The 17253-nt window shown below is 28.2% G+C and overlaps 1 protein-coding gene across 2 annotated transcripts in view; it reads right to left on the bottom strand.

Moving 5' to 3' along the window:
- Nucleotides 1-210: 210 nt before the first annotated feature.
- Nucleotides 211-17253, bottom strand: part of LOC136975105 (sister chromatid cohesion protein DCC1) — a 34362-nt gene continuing 17319 nt past the window's right edge. Inside the window, exons 6-12 of one of the 2 annotated variants that reach the window (XM_067270111.1) lie at nt 15902-16040; nt 11313-11374; nt 9929-10005; nt 2164-2241; nt 629-714; nt 495-557; nt 211-394 (exon numbers count right to left, since the gene is read on the bottom strand). In XM_067270111.1, the coding sequence (XP_067126212.1) occupies nt 286-394; nt 495-557; nt 629-714; nt 2164-2241; nt 9929-10005; nt 11313-11374; nt 15902-16040 (614 nt within the window). In that variant the 3' untranslated portion in view covers nt 211-285. The remainder of the gene's footprint in view (nt 395-494; nt 558-628; nt 715-2163; nt 2242-9928; nt 10006-11312; nt 11375-15901; nt 16041-17253) is intronic. The other variant, XM_067270110.1, reaches the window with a different exon arrangement.

The raw sequence follows: 17253 nt of genomic DNA, 5'->3' as shown, positions 1-17253 counted from the left end.
ATATATAGAGGAGCTTCAATAAGGACCATAACAATAGCTAATAGTATTGTATTAACAGGGAGAACTTTTACCTTCATTTTCTCAAAATACTAATTTTGCTTCTTTATTCCTTTCTTCCACAGATCTCTTAAATTCAAATCATAATTTTACAATAGATTAATTAATGTAATAGAATTTTAGTTTATTATTTTATTTCAATTGACACACAAATTGTTTTTAAAAAATTAAAAACAAAAATATAAATATACAAATGTTTCCTTTTACAAATAAATTTAATTACAAAATTCAAATAGATGACTGTTTTGAACTATAATATTTAACACCTTTTTCAGTTGAAGCTCTGGTATATTTTGTTAACAAAACATTTACATCTTGATTTGAAGTAGTTAAATCCCTGAAATAATTAATTTATTAAAATATAAGAATTATAATAAACCAGTTACATTACATATTTTATAAATTTGTTTAAATTAAATTTTAAGTAACATTTTTACTTGATATATGGGTAAATATTATCATATGTCCATTTACTTTGTGTCTTAAAAAGCTGGTAAAATCTGAAATACACAAAAAATAAAATTTCATAATTTCATAACAATTCATATTCAAAATTCAATAATTTTATTACCTTTCATTCACGCTGTCTGGCAGATCAGAAACAGGATAAAAATATATGACATTTGGTTTTGATGTATAATCTGTCAGTGCAAGACCCTAAACAAATATGTGGAGTTGAATTAACATTTATCATATGAAAAACATAATAGTTAACAAAATATAAAACTAAACTAAATATTTATTGTTTAATTATATTGGTTAACATATTTTATATAAATTACATTTAGAATAATAATTATATTTGATTTTACTTTTACTATTATTATATTTTTTAACTGTGTATCTAGTCTCAAAATTGTACAAGTAATTTTGAAATTAATAAATAAATAATAATAATAATAATAATCTTTATTCACAAAAAGGGGATTATCCCTGTTGCAGGGGGTTGTACAAAATTGACTTGTAAATTTTCGTATTATTAAAACATTAACTAGGTTATTAAAATTTAACAGTCGTTATACATTGGTTTTATATTATTTCGTTATTAACATAAATAAAAACAGTTATTTTAACAAACACAGTAATATAATTATACAATAATGGTGAATGTTGATATATTTTGACATACTGGCATAGATTTACAACATTTTTGTAATCTTAATGAAATAATTATACAGAGAATAAAGATCGTTTTTATTTAGGTTATTGAGAGAATTTCTATCATCTTGGGATGAATCACTTTGGAGTATTCGAGGAATGTTGAAAGAATCACGTACATTAGAGAGATTTTGACATTTCTGAAGTAAGTGTTCAATTGAGAAGTTATCGAATTTGCACCATGGGCAATGATTGTTTGACAGGTCAATATAGAAATTATTGATATAAAGGGAATTTAATAAATAAATAATTCTGAAACTGAAAAATTATTCAAAACTAAATTAAATATATTTATACAGAATAATTATATGAACATAATACAGCAGAAACTTGATTACTGAAACATGTTCCAAAAAAATAAAAAAAAAACCAAAACCATAATGTAAATACACACAGTGATTTCCAGTTACATAGACCATACTTTCTATGTCATCAGTCAATTGTGGCATCTGGGTCATATATGTAAAATTATGCTAGATTTTAAGTAAATTGATTTACTTTCAAATAACCAGTTTTGCTTTTGGAAATTACTGTGATTGATATTTAATGAATTATATACAATACTCATTCTGCTTTACAAATATAATTATTTTATCCATCATTTCTTGTATTTGTAACTGTTGCTATGTATATTGTATTCATTTGAAGATGGAATAGCCTTTCAAAAACTTTAATATAAATAAATACACATGAAACTTAATATAATTGATAGTTTAAAAAACAAATTTCAAATCCATTTATTATTAAATCTCTAGCATTCAAATATAATTTACTATAATGAGTATGATTCATTAAATTAGTATTCCAACAATAGAATAAAATATTTATTGTTAATTCTTAAATTTATTTGCTTTATTTATTTATGAAAAATTTTGGTTAAAATTGAAAAAAGTGTTATTTTAAATTTATAAAATACAAAATAATCAGACCAAGTGTATAAAAACTTACGTCTAATTGTGACAAAGAAGTAACCATACCCTCGGGAACACATTTTTCCCAGCATTCAAGAAATTCTTCTAAATTAAACTATAAATACATTAAAAATTTTAATAATTTTTTTATGATTTAATTTATAATTATTATGTGAAAATAATTTTTATGTAGTAAAAACTGAAAATACAAAACACTTAACACAATATAGAAATGTGTCAAAACCTGGAAATTGCAAATTAAATCAAATTATGTAATATTACACTTTTTCAAGCTCTAATTACTGATTTTTTATGATAGAAATATAATGTAATCCAAAGAGATGATCATCTATAAATAGATTTTTATCTCTAGATAGTTACAAAATTAATCAATTAAAAAATGAATTGTGATTGTTAATGTATGTATGGTAAGGAAACACCTAAAATTAGTCAATGATGTAATTTGGCTTAGATATTTTGGTGTGGCTGCAAATATTTACAGCAACTCTTCCATTCTTATGTTCTAGAAAGGTTGATAGTATCTGCATATCTCTCTCGTCCATCTACCTTTCATATAATATAGTGTCCATGTGAAATATACTTAGCGCCCCTTGCTTCAATTTTTTCTGTTCATTGGAGAGATATACCTATTTTTTTATGGTTCCACACTTTCAACTTTTAATAGTTTGAGGCTAGTATAATAGTAGTTGATGTAAAGTTTGCGATTTTTCTCAAAGTAATCCTGATTAAGAGTTATAACTACAGCTCAACAATCTGAATTGTCCAAAATTGTCAGATAAATCTGTGATCCTCTTCATGTAAATTATGATGCTGAATTTATACTTATTATTGCAGTCTGCCAACACAAATGGTTTGATCCTGAATCTCAGTCTCTTTGTTAGTATGTATTATCAAAATTAATTAAAAAACTAATTGTCATTTCCAAAGAAATGTGAGGACTGGGTTAAACCGGCCCAACAGATTTTAAAATTTTATTGTTCAAATCCCCTTGGGAGATATCAGTCCAGCAATCAAGATTCAAAGGATGTGCAGCCTTCCGCCGTCAAACACACTTCCCTCCTCTCCGGATCCGACCTCCAATTCACGGAGATCGACTCACCACCCACCGTTGCGATTGGTGATCGCAACGGATGAGACCTGGAGTATATAAAGGGGGGAGATATCTGGGAACGGGGTGGCTGAACGTCCCGGCAAATCCGAATCCAAATCGAAGGCCAAACCCGAAGACGCCGGAGCCGCCGACTACGAGCCGCCAAGCCCGATCCTTCCACCCACCGCCAGAGCCGAAGAACTACTGACCCTCTTTCACCGACCGATCCGTCCTACGATTGTTGTCGATACATCAGAAGACGAGGTATGATTCCCCCAACATTTGTGAACTCTCTCTCTCGCGCAATTAGGGACGGGATGCGTAGATTCTCTGTATTAGGTTCTCTATCCAAATAAATTGTTATCTGTGTTATCCTGGCTCCGTTATTTCGGATATTGCCTTGACTTATCGACAAACCCACACACTTCCTCCACTCGACCTGACAATTAATTACTCAATCCTGACGAGTCGGGATATCATAAAAATTTAGCCATCCTTGACAGTGGGGTGGGTCTTGCCGACCTGTTCGCCGAAGAAAAAGGAGGTAGGACGGAGTCGTACCTACCGGCATTCCCACAGTTTGATTCTGAATCTCAGTCTCTTTGTTAGTATGTATTATCAAAATTAATTAAAAAACTAATTGTCATTTCCAAAGAAAGAGCAACTCATCAATACATAAATTTTCATAGTGTGAAAAATGTCTTCCATGTCCTCTATGTTGTTGAAAATGTTTTGCACTTTATACAGACTGTACAATGTGTCACAATCCAAACAGTCAGCAAAATGCAACATTCTTGAAATTAATTTATAATGATTTCTTGAGATCAAGTCTAAAAAAAACTGAAATATTAATTTTCAGATCTATAATCCAATAATATCATTATCATACTGAGAAAAAAATACTATCATTTCAGCAACATCAATGTCATTCTAGCTATTATCACACTAGCTGATATCAAGTTATTTCCACACAGTTCTTGCAAGTATGAAGTGTTCTCATTAAGAATTATGTTGATGTCATCAATAAATAGTACTTTGGATATATCCAATTTTGAGATCTGTTCATTGACATATACTGAATATCCAGTTTGTATCATTAAATGTCCTCATACTTGGATAAAAGTTTGCATTTTGCATCCACAAAAAATTAATGTTCCTGCCTGTCTTCTACTTGTAGTATAAGCATCAGAATCACCAGTATCATCAGATGACCTAGAAGAACCAGATGAAGATACTATATACATAATCACTTTATAGAAACTGAAACTAGTAATTACATCTTTCTCACGCTTCTAGCAATGAAAAAATTTATTAGTAGTATGTGTGTGTGTACTGTACATAGATGTATATATATGATGTAAACAACACAATTACAGGAGCAGGAGATTAATGAGTGTATCCTAGATGTTGGATTTCTTATGGAGGATATATTTATTTATTTTTTTTGTGTTTTTAGGAATAACTGAGTACATGAATATTGGTGCTACTTGATGCACTTTCCACTGAAGTAGTGGTTGTTAGCTTTGAAAAAAAAATATAAGAAATAAATAAATAATTTATTTTTATAATTATATTTTATTTAAAACAATGGAGTCAGAATTTATTATCTTACTTAATTGTACTATAAGCAAGTACACGAAAATTTAAATTTTCCTTCCTTTCTGGCTTATGGAGGACTAACGATTTCTCAACTCTAAAACATTTACTAAAACTGAAATAGAATTTAAAAAGGCTTAAAAAAACCAGTTTTTTGTAGAGAAAAACACTTTTTATTACTTTACACTTATCCCCAAATGCATTTCGCCAGTAAACTGGCCTCCTCAGTAGGGATTATTTTTAAATATACAATACAGTTCAAATTGCCAACTATGACAAATATCCATTATTAGTTTCTCACTCTGTGATTACAACTTGCATACCCCAAGGAATTTGTTAAAAAAAATGGTATGATGATTTCATGTTAAATAGATATCAAGTAAAGAAAAAACAGGAAATTAAAAAATATGTATCTTTTCCATACATTAAAGGTTTGTATGAGAAATATCAAAAATTTTTTTGTAAAACTTTGTATTGGAGCTAATTTTATTAAAATAATAGGTTACCTGAACTGATGAGAATAGGAAATATTACTTCATCACACAAGCAACCTTTAAAATCCAGTGATGCGTGTCTATACAAAAGCTAACGTTTTCAACCCCATCTGGGTCTTCATCAGGCAAAGTTCATACGAGAATCCCAATACAAGTGGAACGGAAATATGACATCGACAACAAAAGATGCACTACCACTCTTGCCACTTTGCCATAGAACCAGGAATCATAGCTGATCTGCAAAATGTCCATCTAATCAGACTCTCACACTGTACTGACCAGCTCAGAACCTTGGAGACTCTTGAAATCTATAAGGCGGGATTGCATAACATGTGCATCAACTCTAAGGATGCAACCAACATCTCACACGCCTGGAAATTTTGTTATGAGGGAGTGCAAACCCACAAATGACTTCTCATCGATCTATTTCAATCTATATTCACCATTTTGCAAGCTGGATGTTACACATGCATAATCGTCATCCCAACACAAGCTTACAGCAACTCCAGTGTTCCATTTTCTATTTTAATTTTACGATTTTAAATTTAAATAACATTCGCTTCGGGTTTTTTTGTTCCGTTCCACTTGTATTGGGATTCTCGTATGAATTTTGCCTGATGAAGACCCAGATGGGGTTGAAAACGTTAGCTTTTGCATAGACATGTGTGAGACTGCGGATTTTAGCAGGAAAATTTGTGTAAATGAAAGAAAACTTTCATTTTTTGTTCAAAAAGTATTGTAAACAATCACCGATAGAAAAAACTTCTTGCGGAGAAACGGAGCAGAGGTCTCCAGTAACTATCAACAGTTAGGTGGGAAAGTTGACACTTAGCTGTCAAGAATTCGCAAGTCATTGTCAACAACTGACCGTTTCCCACACTAACACTATAAAAGCTTGCGCCACCAGAAACTTAGCGCGCATCGCACCTGGAAGTTATTCCCATACTTGTGTCGTCAATCTCCATGAGTCGGACTAACATCCCGGGGAGAAGACATACGACTGCCGCACTTCAGCCATACCGTCCAGTCTCACATAGAGATATTTTGTTAGAATTCTGTGAACTCTCTCCCCTAGCAGCAGCATTAGGTTTAGCTCATCGCTGCCTGTGTAGAACTTGTCAAGCCGTGTATTTAGGTGTATGTTAACTGCATTTAATCTCCTAGTATATAGTAGAATAGACTTGTAACCAATTTGTATGTTATTCTAGTTAGCCAATAAATGTTTTATTTGTCAACCTGTCTCCTGTCAATCCAACCACCTGTCGACTTACCGACGCACCTCCCCACTCACTTTTTGCCCTCCTAGCCGTCCAATGACAAAGAGATCGGGTTTTGCCAACCTGTGCAATGTAAATGGTCAGTGAGGATTAACCCGACCCTCTGCGTATCTCACACACGCATCACTGGATTTTAAAGGTTGCTTGTGTGATGAAGTACATTTCATCCAGTATTTGTTAAGAAGTTCAGTTGTTATAGAAAGTATTAATAAAAGGAATCCATTAGAAGAAGGTGTAGTTTACAGATTACAATGCATGTGTGGAGTTCCAAGTTTTTACACTGGAGGAACTAAACGGAAGTTAAAGGTCAGACTATCAGAACATCTTGCTGTGGTACGATTAAAAGTTAATACTTCCCTGGTATTTTTACTTTATTAATTTGACAATTATTAGCATTACAAAGTAAAAATTGTATACAAAGAAACAAATATGGTTACAAAAGACTTAAAGAACATTTTGCAATAGTTATGCAAAGTAACTCTGTAAATCTGAATAATGGCATGGTGCCAGCAGAATGCTGGGTAAATCTTGTTTGTGATTACAACTTGTATACCCGAGTGAGAAACTAATAATGAATATTTATCATAGTTGGGAATTTGAACTATATTGTATATTTAAAAATAAGCCCTACTGAGGAGGTCAGTGTACTGGCAAAATGCATTTCGGGATAAGTGTGAAGTAATAAAGTGTTTTACTCTCTACAGAAAACTGGTTTTTTAGCCTTCTTAATTCTAATTCATTTACTAAAAATGTTTTAGAGTTGAGAAATTGTTAGTCCTCCATAAGTCAGAAAGGTAGGAAAATTTAAATTTTTGTGTACTTGCTTATAGTACAATTAAATAAGATAATAAAATATACTTTTATCATATTAAATAAACATAGTCATGTAAAAATATTCCTACAAATTCAATGTTATTAACAATGTTAACAAAAATGAGTTTTTCCACTAGATTGAATATTTTTCTTTTTAATTCTAATACATATAGGTGATCTAAAGGTTTTAGTATTAAATATTTAAAAATATAGTTATTCTTTTTCATTACAAAACAAAAATCCGGATAAGAAATTACTATGTAATAATACATATAAACAACCGTACTAACCCAATGCAAAGCAATAACACATCAACAACTGCCATAATTATTATTAATTTTAATACGAGATGATGCCTAATGCCTCCCTCTAGTGCCAAATCCATTTGTAATTTATAATTATTTATTCCAAATTAAAGCCCAATGATTTACAGCAATTGTTGGTGTGTTGTTACTATGTAATAATATTTATACAATAAATATCATCATAAAACATCTTAATTTACTGATTTTCTTTCCAAAAAAAAAGTTTGGATACACTTTTTTCATATTTAGTGTAACAATAAAAAGCAAACTGTAATAAATGTAGAATACTCTGTGATCATAATGAATTGAAAAATACAAGAAACTGAAGCCAATAAATAAATTATACAGTAATTACATTTCATAAAGAGAAAGTCTAATAGAAAAATTATAAAAGCAATTTAGATAAATAGAAATACTACAACAGTGCAACAATGTTAAATTTAGAAATATAATCATGCAGTACAACTGTATTTTCTATCAACATTTTTTTGTAAATATTTGTATATGTCTAATCACTAAAGAATTATTAATTTTATCAAGTAAGTCTAATTATAAATATAAATAAATATTTCCCCTCCAGAAATGCTATATAAAAATGTTTTAATTTGTAAATAAACTAATGCTAGTTCCATTAATGACTTGCTATAGAGAAGCTAATAGCAGATACATTTTTAGAGTTAGTATTAAGAAAGGTGATAGAAGAATTTGGGAATGAAATATAATTTTATAGAAGGTAATAGAGGATTTGCTTAATATATGAAAATAAAAATAGATTAATTAAATCTTCAAACTTTTTAATAGATTTTAAAAAAGCAGTTTTGTATTGAAGCTTAAAAAGAAGTCTGAGAAAAAAAGCACATTTCTTGGACTTATATTCTTCAATACTCTTGCCAACCTGTAAGACAAAAAAGATGTTTATACCAATTTACTTTCCATTCAATTTGAAGGACCCATATCAGATTTAGAAATATTAAATTATGAGCTAGAGTTGTTGCAAAAAATAGCAAAGAAACATGGAATTGGAAAGAGAAAGTTTGGGAAAATAGGTCTAAAAATAAAGACAAGGAAAGGAAAGAAGAAGAAGAGAGAGAAAAAGATAGTGCCAACATATTATGTTGAAGTTTGGGGCAAATTTTATAAGAATTTAGGAAGGATGACAAATAAATGAATAATCCATATGCAAAATACCACAATGTTTCATAAGTGGAGAAATGAGGAAGATAAAGATAAAAAAAACAAATATAGAAATAGAAAATATCTTAAAAAGGTAATTAGTTGTTAAGATCCAAACTTCTTTCCCAACTGTTTATCCAACAATGAACAAACAAAACAACAAACATTCAATTTTAATGACATTAATGTAATATTATCAGATCCAAATTTAGTAGTCTCAAATAAAAAAAAAAAAAAACATTGTATCAAGCAATGAACTGACTTCTTAAAAATTATTACATTATGTTTTATGGATAATATATCTGTACTCCTGTAAGACTATTCTTCATTAAGTAAACATCCAGGATAATGAGCCAATATGTTTGATAATCAAGATTTTACTTTAGCCTTTCATTAAAGCAGGAATTCACTAATCATAAAAATTGGAGATTAGTCTTGACTTTAAATTTTGACTGTTTCTAAATAATTTCTCTTTGTTTTTTCAAAAAGGAAGTACAGTAGAGAACCGAAAATCGGAATCAATTGGGGACTGGGGTTGTTCAGATTAGTGATTTGTTCCGATTACCGATTATGTACGAATAAATATATTAACCTGTCCGATGTTCAAATTTTTCTCCGTTGCATGTCGCTTCGTGTTGAATTTTTGTTGATTTTAAGCCTAACGAAAATTTTTATAATAATAATCAAGGCTATCATATCGTTAAAAATTATTTCTGCATTTTGTACAAACAAAATAAATATATTGAAGAATATAAAAACATGAAAATTATACTTTAGAAGTAAATTTAGTATCAAAAACGTTCGATTCAGCACGACACAGTCCGACTGAAAATCATTCCGATTACCGGGGTTCCAATTAACGAGTCTCTACTGTATTAAATTTTCTTGGTAAAATCTCATACTTATTTCACATTAACTAAATCCAACTGTATTTGCAATGTAGTTCTTACATCCTTTTTGTTACTTTTGTATCACTTCTAAAATATCTTAATTTATAATTATCTTATTATTATAAATGTTTAAACATAAATACCTTTCCAGCTGGTCGTAATAATATTTCTGCATAAAATCGGCAAACTTTCCTTTCATTTAGTTTAAAAAATTTATCACCTAAGTGAAGTAATAATTTATAAACATTTAATAGCCAAGAATATTGAAAAATCAACAAAAAATTCAAAACTAACTAAATTAAACTGATAAATATGTCTTAGATCATACATTAAATTTTATGGGAATTAGTAACAAAATTGCAAATACAGCAACAGCATTTGCATTAAATATTAGATTTAGTGTCATTCATATACAAAATAATGATATAATGAAACAAAGTATGCAATTATATATATATATAGTCAAATAATTTACAGGTTCTAACTTGTAAAAATATCATTTAAAAATTAAATGAGAAACTATCAATTATATAAGAATAAGGTAATAAACTGAATAATTCAAAAAACAGAATTAAAAATACTTTTGCTTTATTACTTGGATGTTTATCTGTTGTTGTTTTATTATATTGTTCCAACTGAAATCATTTTAAGTTTAAATTTATAACTGTAAACTGCTTACAACAACTGACAAATGTGTATAGGTATTTTAGAAAATGTTTTAGAAATAATTAACAGCTTCAAACTTATCAAATAACTGATTTGTAATTAGTTATTAGGCCTGTTTTTTGGAAATGTTTGAGAAGTGTATCCTATTATTTGGACAAGGAGCTGTTTGTGTATAAGGCTATGTGCTTACCAAGTTTCAAATTGGAGACATGAATGTCTAGCCCTATTCTTGTTAGCAACAGGAATCATTTTTTAATGAATAATTCTGAATAATAGATTTCATCACATTGTGTAAACAGTATTTCACAGGTTCTATCATATCAAAATTCTTATTTTAATCTACTGGAAAAAAAGTGAAAAAAAGACACTCCAAAAAATTCCTCAAATTTTCTGTTGGTTGATAAAAAATCTCCATTCTGGAAATGCCAGGTGACATTGCACAAAACTATCTGGTTCTCAACATCACTTCCTACTTTTATGCCTGAACTTGCCATGTGATGTCATGAAATTGCTAGGTGTGTGGTGCACGGGACTCCCACTGCAAAGAAGCTCAACATTCTATTGTTTTTCCTGAAGTGTGACTTGTAATTCAATTTGAAAATATATAAATAAATCAATAAATATAAATTCTATTACCTATGATTTTCATTTATTTGAGCATATTTCTTCCAAATGTTATTCCAGCTAAAAGAGTTTCTACCATATACTATATTACTTTTCATATAATCATAACTGTGTAGCTTTCCAATTATTTATTTCCCATTTATTCTCAAATATCTTTATTGAAGTTCAACATTTGATCATAAATAGATATTTATATCTTGAAATTACAGTATAAAAACAATTTTCAACAGTACATACCATCATCATCAACTTTCTCAGTCAAATCAGCAAACCAATATAAAGATTGTTTTACAATTTCTCTAAAACATTTTAAAACAAATATATCAGAAAAATGAAATTATTATTAACTACTTGATAAATTTAATTTAAAAAATGTAGTTTAATAATTACAATTAAAGATAATATACAAATCTTATTTTTAGTTACTTTCCTACTTACATAAATTAATATTCTACAATATTAAAATTTAATTAGAACTATTTAAAAATAAATCCATAATATAACAAAAATATAAAATAAGAAGCATTGTTTTTTAATAATAAACTAAAACATATATAAAATAAACAGATACAAGTATCCTCTGTACAACATGTCCTCTGGTTTCACTATAACATGATTTTGGAAATCCTCTGTACAAAATTTCACAATTTTTAAGTTTAAACTTTGTTATTCAATATTTTTTAAAATTCAAGTAAGCACACATGTTGTCTCAAATTTGCCCACTGATTTTACACCATTGCAATTTTTAAATTATTTTGTGCTTTTCATCAGGTTTACTCTAATAAAAACTGATAGGAAGGATAGTGCAATTTTTTCTTTCTTGTCCTATCAACCAGGTGTCGTCATCATTACTTTCAGACTTTAACCCTTAAGACTGTCACTGTGTTTTGTTTTTATAGATTAATTTTCATATTTAATAAAGTTTATTTAAACATTTTCAGATAAGTGCTATTAAACTTTTTTAACTGCAGGTAAGCAATCATTCATAAAATATCTCGATATTCATCGATATCTCGGTATTCAAACACAAATTCTAAAAAAAGTTGCTCAGTACTCAAATGAACAAATGCAATCCACTATAACAAATTTTCAATTATCAATATATTTTTATTTCATCATCCATAAAGAATTTTTATGATAAAAATAAACAATTTGAAAATCTTGCTGATACTTCTGATCAAGATGAACTAAAAAGCTGAAATGAAAAAGATACTTTGCAAAAAGTAAATGCCCTCATTTCACTAAAATTAACATTAACATGTAATACAGTAATTTTTAATTGTGAGTGTTTATTAATTATCAATTGCTTTAATAAATATATTTCTTTTAGTAAATGAAAAAAAAAAATAGTATACTTTTGCTAACTTCTGGAACCTAACCCTATGTTTATCATTAGTCCCTTGTTTCATATAGCATGTGTCTAACCAGTTATATTTCTGACTAATGTGCATTATGTCTTGCAGCCAATATTTATCACTTAGTGCTTGTAGTAATTCAGCAGAAAAAACATTATCATCTAATATTTGAGCTTGATAAGCATATGAAAAAACCAACTCCTCCGATTAATTTTTAATAACATTTGGTCATAAATCAACAGAAGACGATTGCTGTACTCCTTTGATTTGTTATAAACTAGTTTTCTAAAGTTGCATTCAAGCAAATCAAGAATTTTAAACTAAAATTGGAAAACATTCATATGAGTACCAATTGCTAAAAATGGTCTACTCCAGAGATTCCCAACCTTTTGTGGCACGGGCACATTCGAGATTGCAAAAACAGTGGCGGGCATAAATCGGATTTAAAAAAAATTAAATATGCCCTTTATTATAACATGCATTTTGTACATATATTTACTATAACATATATTTATTATAAAAGCCAAATTGGTGCAATCTTTGACACTGCATTTCATTTGCTAATTTCTCACATTTGGGAGTGTATGATAACGGCAATTGTAAACAATCTTCAAGGTTGGCATTAGTAAGATGAGATCTGATTTTTGATTTTATAATATTCATGGTGGAAAATAAAGATTTGCACATATATGTGGAACCAAAACAGGATTTGATTTTGAAGGCTGCTTTTTTCAAAAGATTATGTTTTTTATGATCAACTAAATTCCAAAAGTTTTCATCCGTATCGTGAGATTTAAATATGATGTCATTTTGAAAATCTAAAATCTCTTCTTCAATTATCAATGTTTCTTCTTGAAGAAGTTCTGCTATAGATTTATCAGTTTCAGTAATGTCTACTTGTGTAGTAAAAGGATTTACAAAAAAATGTAGTCACGAGTTTGATAATGGTAAATTGATGGAATCAACTTTCAAACTGTTCCAAAAGTTTTTAACATGAGTAGTAAATAATGTTAGGTCAAAATTATTTTCACCGTTCACTTTTTTCATCCTTGGAAAGTGTACAAGAGAATTTTTCAACAAATTATTTATCCAAAACTGTATTTTGGCTTTGAATTCTTTTATAGAGCTAATCATTTCAGCTAAATGTTTATTTTTTCCCTGGAGATCCAGGTTTAAACTGTTCAATTTTTCACATATGTTAGTTAAAAACACCAAGTCCATCAACCACTGTAGGTTAGCTAACTGTTAAAATGTTTGACCTTTTGAAATAAAGAATTTTTTTCTCTTCCAAAAGATCAAAAACTTGACCAAGTGCTTTTGCCTTTACTTAACCATCTTATATCTGTATGTAAGATAAGGTCAGCTTGAAAAGATTCATCCTTTTCTACAAGGGCAGCGTGATAAAGGATTTGCTTGAATTTTGTTAATTATTTTAACAACATTCATAACATGTTCAAAGGATAATATTTTGGCACATAATGATTCTTGATGCATGATGCAGTGATAATACATAAAGTTCAGAAAGGATTCATATTTCTTGCAATGGGAAATGAATCCATTATTGCAGCCCACCATTGCTGGTGCACCATCAGTAATTATTGCCAATAACTTGCATAAAGGCATATTAATTTCTGTTTAATAATTTTTAAAGATATTATAAATATCTTCACCCCTTGTTAGCGCTTGCATTAATAGTAACTTTAATAGTTCTTCTTTCACGCTAAAATCACTGAATACCATTCTTATCGTTACTGCCAATTGCACTGTATCTGATATATCTGTTGACTCATCTAATTGTAATGAGAAATATTCATATTCTTCCAAGTCATTTTTCAACTGACTTTGTATATTTGTTGAAATCACCTGAATTCTTCTTCTACTTGTATTGTTTGATAACAGCAAATCTTGTATTGCTAAAATAATTTCTCACTTATTAGAAAATCCTTCAAATAACAAATTGGCTCAATCAAGAAATGCTTCCTTAATTAGTTCACTTTCTAAGAATGTTTTTTTTTTTGTTTTGCCAACAAATGAGAAATTTTAAAGGAAACAATAGCAGCATTTTTATTTTCATTTACATGGCTAGTAAAAATTGCATGCTGGGTAGATAATCCTGATTTTAGTTAATTAAATTTTCTTTTTCTTAACTCAGATTTAGGCAGATAACTAACCGAAAAAATGATTGGTTTTGTAATGACATTCGACATTGTGTTTCTTTTGCTACTGACACACTATTACATATTAAGCAAATACACTTCTCCTTACTTTCAATAATAAAGTAGTCTTCTTCCCAATATTTGTTAAAAAGATAGGTTTGTTGTTTTTTACTTGGATTACTCATTTTGAGGTAAAATGTTTATATACAAAAAAAAAAAAAACACACACACAACACAAAACATCAGCATGTGATGACAACAGTATGAGTTTACAATGGTAGCACACAGTGACAACTAATACCATATCAGTAATATAATAGAAGAGGCATGATGGATTAGACAGTGATCAGTGTAGCCCAAGTGTAGCCAACTTAGCAAATTTCTCACTATATCTAGCAAGATTTTAAAAACTGAAGTAACTTTTTATTTTCTTTATTTTTAAGATTTAATTTCTTTTTCATTATTTCAACACTTTGCTGCAGGCTCATGTAAATAGCTCTGCAGGCACAAGATTGGGAACCTCTGGTCATTCCAATTTGCATCTTATCAAGGATCTGGAAACTGAACAGTTTAAGTAGAAAGTTCATTTAAAAAACCATACTTGAGCCTTTTCTAATTTTTCTACATGATTAACACCCCAAATTGGAAACATATAACTTAAACTTGATTTAACTATTGAACCAAAGAGTGTAAAATAATTCTTGACAGTAAACATCATTTTTGACTAAATTAAGTATGCTTTTAGCCCAAACACACGTTAAACAAATAGCTTACCAAAACACAGCTAAATGGGAAGGGCTTATCAGGATGAGATGGAACCAAAATTCTACATTGCCAGAATACAGAAGCTGTTGGACTAACTGAAAAACTACCAAGAATTTATGTTGAAAAATAATGCTTGTAATTTCTAAGTATAATATTTGTGAACTAATAAAATTAGTCTGGATATTTACTGCATAATCTTCATATTTATAAAAAAAATGTTATAATGATATTAATAGTTTATATTATCTAAACAAATGGATATTCACAGTATTTTAAAGATATATAATGAACTAGTTATGCCTATGACAAAGAAAAGATAATAATTAAATAGTCAATAAAATTTAAAACTTGAAATTTTTACATCTTGAAATATAAATCAGTTATTTCTCAATAATTTTTGACAAAAGTTTTATATTTTGTTCAAAAAAGATTATACTTTAAAAATCTTTAAACTATAGTTAATGTTATGTTTATAACAATTTGAAAAAAATAAATATTAAAGTCAAATGTTTGTATTTTATTTGAAAAATTACAAAAGAAGTATAAAAACCTTGGTTCTAAATCTTCTAAAGTATCTAACAGTTTCATTTCCGGTATCTCATTAATTGGCCAAGAATTAGAATCCACAAGATTTAAAATAAAAGTGAAAATTCGAGTCATATAATCAAAATCCAATAAACGCCAATATCCTAAAATATAAAATGTTTGTATTGAACAATATACAATAACAAAAATTAAATAAGTTTTATAAATCTAGCACCTAAAACAGTATAGTAATCAATTAAAATATTAAAACTGGTTCAACCTGCTTTCTTATTAAATATATCTTTCAAACGTGTAAAAAAATAGGTTCAAATAAAGCCCTTAGGGATGTGTAATGCTAATCCTCAGAATCACATTTCTGAAGTGATTGAGTTTGAATGCTTGAAAAAATCATAAAATTATATGAATATTTTCACTCACCAAACATTGCCTGTAGATGTGGCTGTCAGCTCATTGTTTTGGAATTTTTCATTTTAGAATTTTTTTTAAACATTCAAACTTGATCAATTACCTCAGAAATGTGATTCTGAGTGTTAGCACTATAAATTCCCGAGAGCTTCAAATAACGACGGCTTATTTTCAAAAAACTGAAGTATCTCTCATACAGTAATTTTGAAAACTTTCAATAACATTGAAAAACAACTCTTGTCAATGGGAACATTTTAGAATAATTTTTTTTTATATTATAATACAGTTATGATATTGTGATTAAGTTGTCACATAGACTATTATAAAGTATAAAACGTATTTAATATGTCTTTGTATGTTATAAAAATTATTCAAAATTTAGTTTTAATTATTTACTTTATCAAATATTCTATTATTTTTATAGTTTTATTAAACTGAACAACAATAATAAAATATTTGATAAAATAAATAATTAAAACTAAATAAAAGGTTATAAAAAAATAAAGAATAAACTGAAATACAATTTTATTAATAAGAGACCCATTTAAAGTTGATTCATTGTTTTCTGATTATGTTTTTGTAGAATTATTTTTATTTTTTATTAAAAACATTTTCAAGATTTGCATTTTGTCTTTAATGACCAAATAAAAGTTTATAATCTTACAAAATATAAGTTATTAGAGTAGCTTAAAATCAAACATTTTCATTTTATTATTCGTTATTTGTTTCATTTTAGGTTTAAATATTTGACATTAAAATATTCTAAGAATTTACATAATCAAATTTAAATAGAAAATGTATGCAATTTATTGAGTTTATATTAGGATCCAAATTTTGTATTTCAGTTAATTTAATGACATTAAAATTTGTGTTATTTTTGCTTTGTACTGTACATCACAAAAATATTCAATGGGTCACAGGTTTGACATGCCTGGTGCAAGTTTATTTAAT

The sequence above is a fragment of the Centruroides vittatus genome, unplaced genomic scaffold, assembly GCF_030686945.1.
Source record: "Centruroides vittatus isolate TY-2023 unplaced genomic scaffold, ASM3068694v2 contig_364, whole genome shotgun sequence".
Classification (NCBI taxonomy): Eukaryota; Metazoa; Arthropoda; class Arachnida; order Scorpiones; family Buthidae; genus Centruroides; species Centruroides vittatus.
This window is presented reverse-complemented; position numbering and strand designations above follow the sequence as displayed.